At 51.2% G+C, this 13433-nt stretch overlaps 1 protein-coding gene across 5 annotated transcripts in view; it reads right to left on the reverse strand.

The window, feature by feature from the left end:
• LOC140197915 (calmodulin-binding transcription activator 2-like) overlaps positions 1–13433 on the reverse strand; it is a 216123-nt gene that overhangs the window by 74046 nt on the left and 128644 nt on the right. For all 5 annotated transcript variants that reach the window (XM_072258518.1, XM_072258515.1, XM_072258516.1 and 2 more), the window contains 5 exons: positions 13073–13226; positions 11174–11305; positions 6976–8594; positions 1767–1893; positions 1072–1209 (listed from right to left, as the gene is read on the reverse strand). In XM_072258518.1, the coding sequence (XP_072114619.1) occupies positions 1072–1209; positions 1767–1893; positions 6976–8594; positions 11174–11305; positions 13073–13226 (2170 nt within the window). The remainder of the gene's footprint in view (positions 1–1071; positions 1210–1766; positions 1894–6975; positions 8595–11173; positions 11306–13072; positions 13227–13433) is intronic.

The raw sequence follows: 13433 nt of genomic DNA on the forward strand, positions 1-13433 counted from the left end.
AGGGGGAGTTCAAAGGAGAAATGTGGGACTTTTCTTTTTTACACAGAGAGCGGTGGGTGCCTGGAATATACTGTGAGGTGTGATGGAGGAGGCAGATACAACAGAGCTGTCTAAGGTGCTCTTAGATAGGCACATGTATATGCAGGAAATGGGAGGATATGGACATTGTGTAGCAAGAAAGTGTTTTTAATTGGGCATTTGATTACTAATTGGGTGGCAGGGTGGGGAAACAGGAAGTCTCTACCAAAGGAGGTGTCAGATGCTCCTCCCCTCCGCTAGCCTGCAGGTCACCCTTGGGCAAGATGTGGCACCTGCTTAGCCCCCTGATCAGGGTCACGTAAAGCCATGGGAGCAGGTGGTGGATGGTCATATGAGCAGCTGGTGCAGATCACAAGTCCTGGTTATACAACCACTGGCACCACGCAGACAATCTCTAAAGAGTATTGATAATGCTAGGGTCACCCGTCTTGTAAAAATACTGCCCAGAAGAAGGCAATGGCAAACCACTTCTGTAGAAAAATTTGCCAGGAACACTCATGGTCTTAGACCATGATTGCCTACATCATACAACATGGCACATAATGATGATAATGATTACCAATTTAATTAGTTCAGCACAACACTGTGGGCTGAAGGGCCTGTTCCTGTTGTTCTATGTTCCAACATAATTAAGGACCCCTCCCACCCTGGCCAGTCTCTCTTCTCCCCACTCCCATCAGGCAGAAGTTACAAAAAAATCACCTATCACCAGGCTCACTCTGCTGATGTAAGTCTCCCAAATAAACATCTTGCACAAGAGAGATAAACCCTTGATCTCCCAGTCTGCCTTGCCCACACTAAGTTTACTCTGTAACACCACGGTCTGAATTGCTCTGTCCCGTCTCTAATACCTCTGTATATGGGATGTGCTGTCTGGGGGCTTTCAGACGAACGTTTCAGTGACCAGAATAAAATAATGTCTCACTGCCTAATGGATAAAACACATCCAGCCCACTCCCGCCCCAATATTGAGCAGTTCAGAGAGCAGCCAACTCCCCTCCCTGACTGCACCAGCAAGGTCCCCACACCTACCGTCCAGAGACAACCAGTCGAGCTGGGAGCTGGGCAGGGCCAGGCTGTTGCGTGCTCTGTATTCAAACATCACCGTGTTGGAGACGAGGGGGGGTTTCTCCCGAGTCACGTGTAGCTTTACCACACCAGCCTCATGGGCTGCAACAGAACAAACAGCAGTCAGTGCCCGCCGGGCACAAGACAAGGAAGGCAGAGGGTAGGATGCAGGGTTGCAGAAGGGTAGGGAAATGACACAGTGAAGATAGTCAAATGTCCTCAGCAGCCATTCCTGCTGGAACAGAGGGAAGTGGGTTAGGGAGGGGATAGAGGGAAGAAGGTGCAGAGGTGGAGGCAGGGGAGGGGGTAGGAAGAGAGAGCTCACTGTACATTCCGAAAGTCAGGAGCCTATTGGGTCCAGATGGTACGGACACTGGAACCTCTGACCTGTGGATGGCGCCAGGTTGGATTTGGAGTGAGGGGTCATAACCTGGGGATACGTCACAACCTTGGGTGAGGAATTTATGATCCAAGGGAGAACGGGATTATGATTCATGTGAGCGAGCATAACCTGGGGATGTGGGAATCATGATCCGAAGCGTGGGGGGTGATGACCTGGAAAGATGGGTCACATACCTGGGGACGGGGTTTGTGAACTGGGTTGAGGGGTCATGTACCTAGGGACGCCAGGTCGTGATGGAGGTGAGGTGGTCACAAACCTGGGCAGTAGCAGCGAAGGACCCCAGACTGGATGAGTGCAGCTGGTACAGTGATGTGATCGAAAACGCAGGAGTATCCGTCAGCGCCGTCTCCCCACTGCCCCGTGATCAACACCTTCACTCCGCCCTGGCATGAGGGAGGGAGCATCAGAGCCTGCATTGACCCCACCCCTCCCAAACACACACCACCCCCAACAACTTCCCCATACCCGCACAAACCGCCTCGCCTGCATACACCGCCCCCTCCATCAGCATGTGCCTCGCTCACCTAGTGCTAGAGGGGAGAAGCATCAGACACAGCACTGACCACCCGACCCTGACAGGAGGGAGGCCTGGCACACCACTCAAATACCCATACTCCGACCCTCCTCATCTTCGCCCCATCCTGGACAGGAGGATGAGGTGTCAGACCTTCAACTGCCCCAACGCTGCACACAACCCTCCTCACCAACAACCCCAGCACCCCATCCTGACTTGGAGGGATGGCACACACACTCGCCCGACACTCCCAACATCACTCGCCCTGGGCAGGTGTGAAGGAGTATCACCCAAACACCACCCCAACCCATTCCATCCCCAACACCTTACCCTCACAAGCTCCGCATACATCCCCACAGCAGTATTGCTCTACCCCACAGTGACAAAACAAGACACTTTTGCCCAAAAAAAATCGGAGAGGACTCAAAGCCCATCAAGCATGGGCCTACCCTCCTCCCTGCCCAGCACACAACTCCTTCTCGACCCCATGTGGCTCCCTATTAACAACAGGACATCAGTCCGATTGTGCTAGGTCAGATCATGTACCAAATGTCCAAGTTTGGGATGTGAACATCAGACAATGGAAACGGAAGAGTTGTGAAGTGGGGAGAGAGAGGGGTGGAGAGAAGGAGGGTTGGTGGGAGAGAGGGGGGAGTGACAGAGGGGAGGTGGGAGAGGGGTGGGAGAGGGGGGTGAGGGGGGGGTGAGGGGGGGTGAGGTGGGGGTGGGGGGTGAAGTATGAGGGGGAGGGAGGTGAGAGAGGGGTGTGGGGTGTGAGGGGGGTGAGAGAGGGGGAGTGAGAGAGGGGGTGGGGGGGTGGGTGTGAGAGAGAAGGTGAGGGGGTGGGAGGTGAGAGGGGGTGGGAGGTGAGAGGGTGAGGGGGTGGGGGAGGGGGAGAGGGGAAGGGGAGAGGTGGAGGTGGGGGAGGGGGAGAGGGGGAGAGGGGGAGAGGGGTGAGGGTGAGGGTGAGGGGGGAGAGGGGTGAGGGGGAGAGGGAGAGGGAGAGGGAGAGGGAGAGGGAGAGGGAGAGGGGAGAGGGAGAGGGGAGAGGGAGAGGGGAGAGGGAGAGGGGAGAGGGAGAGGGGAGAGGGAGAGGGGGAGAGGGGGATGATGGGGGAGATGGGGGAGAAGGAGAGAGAGTGTGTGTGCGCGCGTGTACGTGCGTATGTGTACGTCTGTGTGTGTGCGTGTGTGTGTGTGTGTGTGTGTGTGTGTGTGTATATACATGTACATATACATATATACAGAGCAGTGAGGAAAAGACGGGATAAATTGAGCTCAGAGTTTATGACCTGGGATCTCAGCTTCAATCCCTGCAATGCATTAGTGAAGGGAAGTATTTCAGAAGGTTGTCACACCGAGAAGATTATCTACTTCATATTCAGTCTGTGGCAGGAACAAGAAGATGTGACTGAGTGAGGCAGGTGTGGGAGCCAAGAGATAGTGCTGGAGAAACTTCCTCAAAAAGCCTGAGATTGTTGCTCCTGTAAGGACGAAGTGGAGGCTGTAGAAGAAATGAGCTACCATGCCACGGACACCATGGTTCAGGGAGCCATTCAAAAGCAAGGACAGAAGAGAAATGCAGATGCATTTGGGGATAGTATCTTCAGGGAAAATAAGACACAATTCTCTGTCACGAGGATGGAGAATCCTCTCTGTTGTCTGCCTGGTGGCTGGGTTTGAGACACCTCATCTGACCCGCAGAAGAATTTGAAGTGGGACAGGAAAAATCCAGTTGTCATGGTCCACATGAATACCACCATGGTCCTGGAGTATCGTTGTTTCATTTTTACTGTGTACTGTATCAGCAGTTATGGTTGAAATGACAATAAAAGCAACTTGACTTGACTAACAACATAGGAAGAACTAGGAAAGAGGTCCTGCTGAGGAAATTTCAGCAGCCAAGGACTAAATTAAATTGCACAGCCAAAAAGGTAATAACCGCTGGACTGTTACATTGGTCACGGGTAAACTGACACAGGCAATTAAGATCAGAGAAATAAAGGTGTGGCTCAAAGATTGGTGTGGGAGAAGTGGGTTTGAATTTGTAAGACATTGGCACCAGTATTGGGGAAGAGAGCTGCACTGATGGTACCGGCAAATCACATAACTAAGGTTGTGGGTAGAGCTTAAAGCTAAATAGTGGGGAGGTGGGTGCTGGGTTCAACAGTTTGAAAAAGCGAAGGTAAGGTAAAAGTGAAGATAAGTAAAAGGGAAGAAGAGTGCAAGAGAAGATATGAAAGTCTCCAGAATAAAGTATAGACAGGAAGTTTAGAAAGAAATGATTTAACTTAACATCGAAAAGGGTGATGAATACAGGATTGTCGGTGTTATATGTGAACGTACACAGCATATGAAAAAGGTAGATGATCTTGCAGAGCCATTAGAGCTATGGTGCATGCCAGTTTGATTCCAATATTTAAGAGAAGTCTGGACAGGTACATGGATAGAAGCGGTATGGATGGCTATGTCTGGGTGCAGGTCAATGGGGCTAGGTTGTTTAAATGGTTCAGCACAGACTAGATGGTCCAAAGGGTCTGTTTCTGTGCTGTACTTTTCTATGACTATGACTAGAGATTGGCAGGTACAGTGTTGTGGATATCACTGAGTTGTGGCTGAAAGAAAATCATACTTGGGAGCTTAACACCCAAGGACACACATTATATCGTAAGTACAGGCAGGTAGACAAAGGGGAGGGTGGCTCTGTTGGTAAAAAGTGAAATCAAATTCTTTGAAAGAAGTGACACAGGATTAGAAGATGTGGAATTCCTGTGGGTAGAGTTTCCAAACTTCAAAGGTAAAAAGATCCTAATGGAAATTATATACTGGGCTTCGAACAGTAACTAGGTTGTGGGATACAAATTACAATAGGGGATAGAAAAGTCATGTAAAAAGGACAAGGTTACAATTGTCATGTGGGATTTCAATATGCAGGGAGATTGGGAAAATCAAGTTGGTGCTGGATCCCAAGAGAGGGAATTTCTAGAATGCCTAAGGATGGCTTTTTACTGCAGCTTCTGGTTGAGCCTACTAAGGATAAGATAATTCTGGATTTAATAAGGGAGCTCAAGGTAAAGGAACATTAGGAGCAATGATCATAATATGATAGAATTCACTTTGCAGTTTGAAAAGGAGAAGCTAAAATCAAATAAATCAGTATTGCAGTGGAGTAAAGGGAATTACAGAGACACGAGAGAGGAGCTGGCTAAAGTTAATCAGAAGGGGACACTAGCAGGGACGATGGTAGAGCAGTAATGGCTCGAGTTTCTGGGAGTCATTCAGGGAACACGGTCGATTAATCAAAAAAATGAAGTATTTTAAAGGGTAGATGAAGCAACTGTGGTTGACAAGAGAAGTCAAAGACAGCATAAAAGTAAAAGAGAGGCCACATAATATAGCAAAAATTAGTGGGAAGCTGGAGAATTGGGAAACTTTTAAAAACCAACAGAAGACAATTAAAAACAGTGAAGGAAAAGATGTCATATGAAGGTCAGATAGCCAATAGTGGGCACGTGGCCAAGTGGTTAAGGCATTGGCCTAGCGACCTAAAGGTCATGAGTTCGAGCCCCAGCCGGGGGAACGTGTTGTGTCCTTAAACAAGGCACTTAATCACGCATTGCTCTGCGAAAACACTGGTGCCAAGCTGTATGAGTCCTAATGCCCTTCCCTTGGACAACATTGGTGTCATGGAGAGGGCAGACTTGCAGCATGGGCAACAGCTGGTCTTCCATACAACCTTGCCCAGGCCTGCGCCCTGGAGAGTGAAGACTTTCCAGGCACAGATCCATGGTCTCGCAAGACTAACGGAGCCAATAATATCAAAGAGGATACCAGAAGATTTTTCAGATAAATAAAGAGCAAAAATAAAGAGGCAGAAGTAGATACAAGACCACTGGAAAATGATGCTAAAGAGGTAATACCAGAGGACAAAGAAATTGCAGACTAATTCAGTAAGTATTTTGCATTTGTCTTCACTATGGTTACACCAGCAGTATGCCAGAAATACTCGAGTGCCAGGGGACAGAAGTCACTATTGCTAAGGAGAAGGTGCTTGGGAAGCTGCCAAGTTTGAAGGTAGGTAAGTCACGTGAACTAGATGGACTATACCTCAGGGTTCTGAAAGAGGTAGCTTAGGAGATCGTGGAGGCATTGGTAATGATCTCTCAAGAATCACTAGCTTCTGGAATGGATCCAGAGGACTGGAAAATTGCAAATGCCAAATGTCACTCCACTTTTTAAGAAGGGAGAATGGCAAAAGACAGGAAATTATGGGTCTGTTTGTCTGACCTCAGTGGTTGGGAAGATGTTGGTGTCCATTATTAACGATGAGGTTTCAGGGTACTTGAAGGCACATGATAAAGTAGGCCAAAGTCAGCATTGTTTCCTTGTAGGGAAATCTTACCTGACAAATTGTTGGAATTATTTGAGGAAATAGCAAGCAGACTAGTCAAAGGAGAGTCAGTAGATGATGTTTACTTGGATTTTCAGAAGGCCTTTGACAAGGTGCTGCCAATGAGGGTCTTAACAAGATTAGAAGATTGGTTGACTGATGGGAAGCAAGGAACAGGAATAAAGAGGTCCTTTTCTGGTTGGCTGCCGGCAACTAGTAGTGTTCCACATGGGTCATTGTTGGGACCGCTATTTTTCATGCTAGATGTCAATGATTTGGATGATGGAATTTTTGTCTTTGTGGCTAAGTTTGCGGACAAAACAAAGATAGGTGAGGAAGAGGTTGTGTTGCAGAAGCAGGGAGTTGGACAGACGCAGAGAATGGGCAAAGAACTGGCAGATGGAATACAATTAGGGAAATACTGGTCATGCACTTGCATAAAAGGAATAAAGGCGTAGACAGGGAGCAAATTCAGAAATCGAAGGTGCATAGAGGGAGAAGGGGGGAGGAGTTAGTGCTGGGACTGAACAGTATCATTCCACAGGGAAATGGGCATCTTACCTCAGGATAGGACCACTCCGGGGAGAAGTCCGTGATGCTGACAGAGGGTCCCTCTGGGGCGGTACTGGGAGAGAGGCTGGGCAGGTCTGCTGGAGCTGCAGGAACCTCGGAGAAGACTGCGGCTCTGTCTGTTCCCATGGGCTGCTGGGGTGAGCTGTATCCTGACCGTGAGGCCAATGTCTCGGGGTAGGTTGGAGAGATGGTGTGGTCCGATGACTCGGCTGAGGGGTACGCCGTTCCTCCCTCACCTCCACCCTCTGCCATGAAGTCCGGGATCAGGTCAGGGAATTGGCTGTCAAAGGAGATGTCAAAGTGGTCGATGTCCAGCTCGAGGCTGGCAGGGGGGTGCTGGGTGGGGGGCATCTCACTCTGTATAATGGAGTACAGGTTGCTGCTATTCCCTGTGGGCAGCGCCCCATAATCTGGCTCCACCTTCTCCGCCCCTTTCTGCAGACCTGTCCCCTGGGACGTGTCCATCGGGGTCTCAGCCTCAGGACCCACCGCCTGCAGACCCCCAACCCCCAGCTTGTTCCTCTCGCCTCTGTTGTCAGTGGCCTCCTGTGAGAACTGGCAGAGGGGCTCAGTCCCCAGGATCACCGGGGCTGAAGGATCGGACCCGCTGCCGTGGCCCCCTGCGTCTCCGTGGAAGAATGAGCTGCATGGTGAAGGGAGAGGGGCTCCCATGGGGGAGGGCTGGGGGAAGGTGCCGGCATAGGGTTTGGGGGAGCCCCTGTCGTTGTAATCCAGCACAGTGGCCAGGGCAGGCGACTCCACGCACACTGTGGCTGCAGTTGGTTCCCGTCTCACTGTCATCAGGCCTGGTGTCTGTGGGAAGACGGAAGCGGAGGAGACGGGAGGCATCCCACAGTCGGGGAGTCGGGACTCTCTTTCTGGTCCCACGCTCTCCAGGTCCGCCTCCCTCTCCAGGGAGTCTCCCAGGCTGAGCACAGGGTAGGCTGGGGCAATGCTGCCCCCCTCCCTGGCGCCCCCTCCACCCCCGTACGTCTGACCTTGCTTGGGGCTGTTGAGGAAGGAATCAGGGTCGAAAGTGGTGCTGGTCTCGGAGGTGTCCATGCTGGTCTCGGACAGCACCAGTCCACTCCCAGTGCTATGTGCCAGGGCCAAGGTCAGGTCTCGGCTGCCCAGACCAGCGGCCTGGCCACTGACCGCCAGCTGCTGACTGCCGAGGGCTAGCCCCGGGCCGGCCAAGGACACTGGCTTGTCACCGACGCCCGTCATCAGGATGAGGGCATTGCGGGGAATGCTGCAGGTCACTGTGGCAATGCTGAGATTTGGCACATTGGTGACACAGGCAATGGTGGTGAGCTCCCGGTTGCCATAACTGCCGTTACTCCGCGCTCCCGGGGTGCGATCGGTGGGATCCACATTGTCCGACGTGCCCAAGGGTGAGGCCTCTCTGCCCCCCTTAACCCGAGGCACAGACTTGGGCAGTTTCACCAGCTTCTTGTCCTGATTGACCACATTGCCGCTGCTGTTGGCCGCTGAGAGGTTTTGCACTTCCGTTAAGGCAGAACAGGGAGCCAGACCGAAGTCCACCTTGGGCGAGATGATCCGGTGCTTGGTACTGTTACACTTGTGAGGTATGTTTCCTCGGCTCCCTGCACAACACAGACAGCCAGGAACATCAGCGCAGCCATATCCCCGGGGAATGCAGCCCCAACCCCAGAGGGGAATCCACAACTCCAGCCAATGGACAGGGGGATCATATCATTCAACATCGAGCCAATGTTGGCTGAGAACAATTCATTCCCTCCCACTCCCACCCCATATGGAAGACTGGTCATAAAGGTCAGAGCGCATGGTATCGAAGAACCTTTTAAAAAAAAACTGGGTGCAACACTGACTGGTAAGTGATGGTGGAGGGGTACTGTTCTAATTGGAAGCCTGTGACCAGTGGTGCACCACATCGTGACCCAATCACATTTCTGAGTCCCATAACCAATCTCCCCATGTTCCCATCAATTCCCGCCCACCATCATTTCTGGCCCCCACCCATACAGCAGGGGGGCAGTTTACAGGCAATGTGTCGGACATGTGAATGACTCAGGTGTCCAAACAGCAGAGAGATTAGCGAATTGGCAAGTGACATGAAATCTGGTGGTGCTGTTGACCGTGAGGAGCGATCTCGAGCCACAGAATGGCATCAGCCAGCAAGCAAGGGTGGCAATAAGGACATAATGCAATGAATGCTGAGTAATGGGAAGGCCTTCACATACAGAGTCCAACAGTCCCTGTAAGTCAGTGAAGGCAAACAGGTTGCCTGCTTTCACTAGCCAGGGAGTAGAACATATCAGCAGGAAGGTTAAAGACCATTGCCTGCTTCAGAGGTGAACAACTGTGCGCCTGTGACTATGCTGGAGAGGGTGCAGAGGATGTTCCCTGGATGTAGTGTTTCAGTTAGAGTGATAGCACCACAGCACGAAAAACAGGCTATTTGGCCTATCTAGTCTGTGCCAAATTGTTATCATATCCAGTCCCATCGACCTGCACCTTGAACATAGCCCTCCGTATCCCTCCCATCCATGTACCTATCCCAACTTTTCTTAAATGTTGAAACTGAACCCACATCCACCACTTCCACTGGCAGCTTGTTCCACACTTGCAGCACCCTCTGACTGAAGATTCCACTCAGGAGCCCCTTAAATATTTCACCTTTCACCCTTAACCTATGAGCTCTAAATCTAGTCTCAAATCAACCTCAATGGAACAAGCCGGCTTGCATTAACCCTATCTATTCACATGTACGTTACGTGCCGTGTCATATGACATGGACGATCGTGGTCTTTCAATGACCATGATTGCTCTTGGCGAATTTTCCTACAGAAGTGGTTTGCCATTGCCCTCTTCTGGGCAGTGTCTTTATATGACAGGTGACCCCAGCCATTATCAATACACTTCAGATATTGTCTGCCTGGCGTCAGTGGTCACATAACCAGGACTTGTGATGTGATCAGCAGCTCATATGACTATCCTCCTTCTGTTCTCATGGCTTCACGTGACCCTGATCAGGGGTCTGAGCAGGTGCTACACCTTGCCCAAGGGTGACCTGCAGGCTAGCGGAGGGAAGGAGTGCATACACCTCCTTTGGTAGCAACGTATCTTCACCCTGCCACTCATAAGCCCTATCTATACCCCTCATAATTTTGTATATCTTTCTCAAACCCCCCTCATTCTCTAGGTAAATAACTCCTAACCTATTCAACCTTGCCTTTTAACTCAAGTCCTTAAGACCCGGTAACGTCCTTGTAAATTTTCTCTTTACTTTTTCAGTCCTATTTACATCTTTTCTGTATGTAGGTGACCAGAACTGCACACAATACTCTAAACCAGGCTTCACCAACATCTTATTCAACTCCAACATAACATCCCAACTGCTGTACTGAATACCTTGATTCATGAAAACAATATACCAAAAACTCTCTTTACAACCCTATCTACCTGTGACACCATTTTTAAGGAATTATGTACCTGTATTACCAAGCCCCTCTGTTCTGCTGCACTCCTCAGTGCCCGAATGTTCATTGTGTATGCAGAGAAGCTGGAGCAGAGGGACCTGTTGGAAGTGTACACCAACATGGGAGACATGGGTAGGACTCATCCTCACGGCAGAGGGGTCTAAACCAAGAGGGTATGGATTTAAGGTGAGGCTTAAATACCTGAGGAGGAAAATTTTCCCCTGAGGAGAGGTGGGATCTCAGCACACAGCCGGAGGTGGTGTTGGGAGCAGAGACTCTAACTACATTAAGGCACTTGAATAGCTAACATATAGGGGTTATGGGCCAAGAGCTGGGAAATTGAGTTGTTATAGCTGGGTGCTGGTGGTCAGTATGGAGGCAGTGGATCAAAGGGCCTGTTTCCTGTATCCATTCCCCGCCCCTCCACCCACACATTTCCATCATCTAACTCCATCTCCACCCTCACATTCAGGGGTGGCAGGGCAACTTTTAGCGCCAATTACCCACCGACCTTGTGCGTCAGGATGTGGCAAAAAACTGGGGCACTCTCCCCTCCCCCCAGGGAAAAGCACGTGGGCACATGCAAACTCCACATGGAGGTCAGGACTGAACTCACTGAGCCAGTGAATATATGCTAGTCCTTGGGGGAAACCACTGTGGGGCAGCAGTCAGCTCGATGCTGAAAAACCAACGGCCACGAATGGGTGGGGTCATGTACTTACCGAGGCCACTGTTGAAGAGGCACATGTGAGTGCGGGGCGGGGGCTGACTCTCCAGAACCTGATGGACCAGTTGTTCGACTGAGAACTCCACGGACCCATTGCCATTGCTACATGTCCACTTGATGCAGTGGACTTCAATGGAGAGACAAACAGTGAGTGAGACAGTCTCGTGTTTAGTCAGTGACAGACAACCTCTGCCCCTGGTGGGACAGGGGCAGGCTGCAGCCCCAGCCCCAGCCTCAGCCTCCCTGAGCTAATCCCATTGCTCTGGCTCGGCCCTGCACATTTTGAATGGACCCTCCAACTGAGGGTCATCAAGGAGCCCGTTCCCCCACGTTCCTCACAAACGTTACCTGCAACACTTCTGCCAGCCATGGTGGTTTTAGCTTGATCACTCCTGTCTGACCCCTTTACGGGCCCCTCTTCCCACCCGGCTCCCCATTTCATCCATCCCTGAGAAAGCCCTAGATCTGCCCCCAAACCCCTGATTTCCCTCACCAAGCGTGGGGCACCAAACTGGACCCAAACCTCCAGCTGCACCGCAACGAGAGGGAACATCTGGAATGCTGCAGATATCCGGTACCACCCTCGTATGGTGGGGGTGAGTTATACTGAGTGACAGGCCCTGCTCCCCCCATCATAGTACCACCCTCATTGAAAAGCGATTGTCCTGAGGGCATCGCCGTCAACTACCAGGCAAGGCTAGACTCTGGTAAGCTTGTCTGCGCTCCAAGCGAGGCTGATATTGCCCAGAGACCACCTCCTAATCACCCAGTCAAGGTGCAAGCTGCCCTTAAACAAGCACCCTGCAACCCCTCTCCATATCCAGCAGGGAGAATTGGACAGCAGTGTGGGCGGATGGCAATCATGCAACTGACAGGAAGTGGCAGAGAATGACAGAGATCAAGATGAGTGACAGGGATCAACGGGGAGAGGTGGAGGGGGCAGGGGTCAACGGAGAGTGAAGAGAATTGATTGGGAGAGGTGGAGATGGGGGGATCGACAGGGAGTGACAGGGATCGAATCAAATCAATGGGGAGAGGTAGAGACAATAGGGATCGACAAGGAGAGTTGGAGATGACAGGGATCGACAGGAATGTGCAGAAACTGGATAGGGTTCAAAGGAGGTTCACAAAAATGATTCCAGAATTGAAAGGCTTGTCATACGAAGAGTCTTTGATGGCTCTGGGCCTCTATTCACTCGAATTCAGGAGAATGAGTACTGACCTCATTGAAACCTATCAAATGGTGAAAGGCCTTGATAGAGTGGATGTAGAGAGGATGTTTCCTGTGGTGGGAGCGTCTTAAGACCAGAGGACACAGCGTCAGAATAGAGGGGTGCCTTTTTGGAATGCAGATGCGAAGGATTTTCTTTAGGCAGAGTGTGAATCTGTGGAATTCGTTGCCACAGACAGCTGTGGAGGCCAAGTCTGCATGTATATTTAAGGCAGAGGATGATGGATTCCTGATTAGTCAGGGCATGAAGGGATACAGGGTGAAGGCAGATTTGGGCTGAGAGGAAAATGTCGGAGCGGACACAAAGGACCAAGTGGCCTTATGGTCTCACGTAGGTTTGGACTGACGGGGTGGGGGGTTGTATGGCAGGCTACACCAGGATCGATGGGAGTCTCCGCGACAGCCTGTACAAATCGCAGATGAACTTGAGCTAACAGTGTGTAACAGTGACAGTCAGTGACAGGGACTGATGGGGGAGCAGTGACAGGGGTATGACAGGGTACACTGGGATCAACGGGAGTCCCCGCGAGAGTCTGTACAACTCGCAAATGAACTTGAGCTGACAGTCTGTAATGGTGACAGTCAGTGACAGGGACTGATGGTGGGGTGGTGACAGGGTACACCGGGATCGACGGGGTCTCCGAAAGCGCCAGTACAACTCACACATGGGCTTGAGCTGACAGATGAGCTCCTCTTTGGACCACCTGAGCCACTCCTTGCGGTCGCTGCTGCTGGGGCTGAGCATGGGCCCACAGATCTTGCCACAGTCCTCAGTGACTGGCACGTTCAGGTAGTGAACCAGTACGATGTCGGGGTTCTGCCGGAGACCAGAGTTAGGGAGTCACAGGGGAGGAGGATGCCTACACCCATACACATCTCGTACCCTAACACCAAACTCAAAATCCCACACTGAACCCACCACTCCCATATCCCCAAAGCAAACCACTGAACCCACACCTATGCTGTCCCCATACTCTCTCAGTGAACCCACCCCCACATCAAACCCATGCACCTGCACAGGGTA

The sequence above is a fragment of the Mobula birostris genome, chromosome 5 (genome assembly GCF_030028105.1).
Source record: "Mobula birostris isolate sMobBir1 chromosome 5, sMobBir1.hap1, whole genome shotgun sequence".
NCBI classification, from domain to species: Eukaryota; Metazoa; Chordata; class Chondrichthyes; order Myliobatiformes; family Myliobatidae; genus Mobula; species Mobula birostris.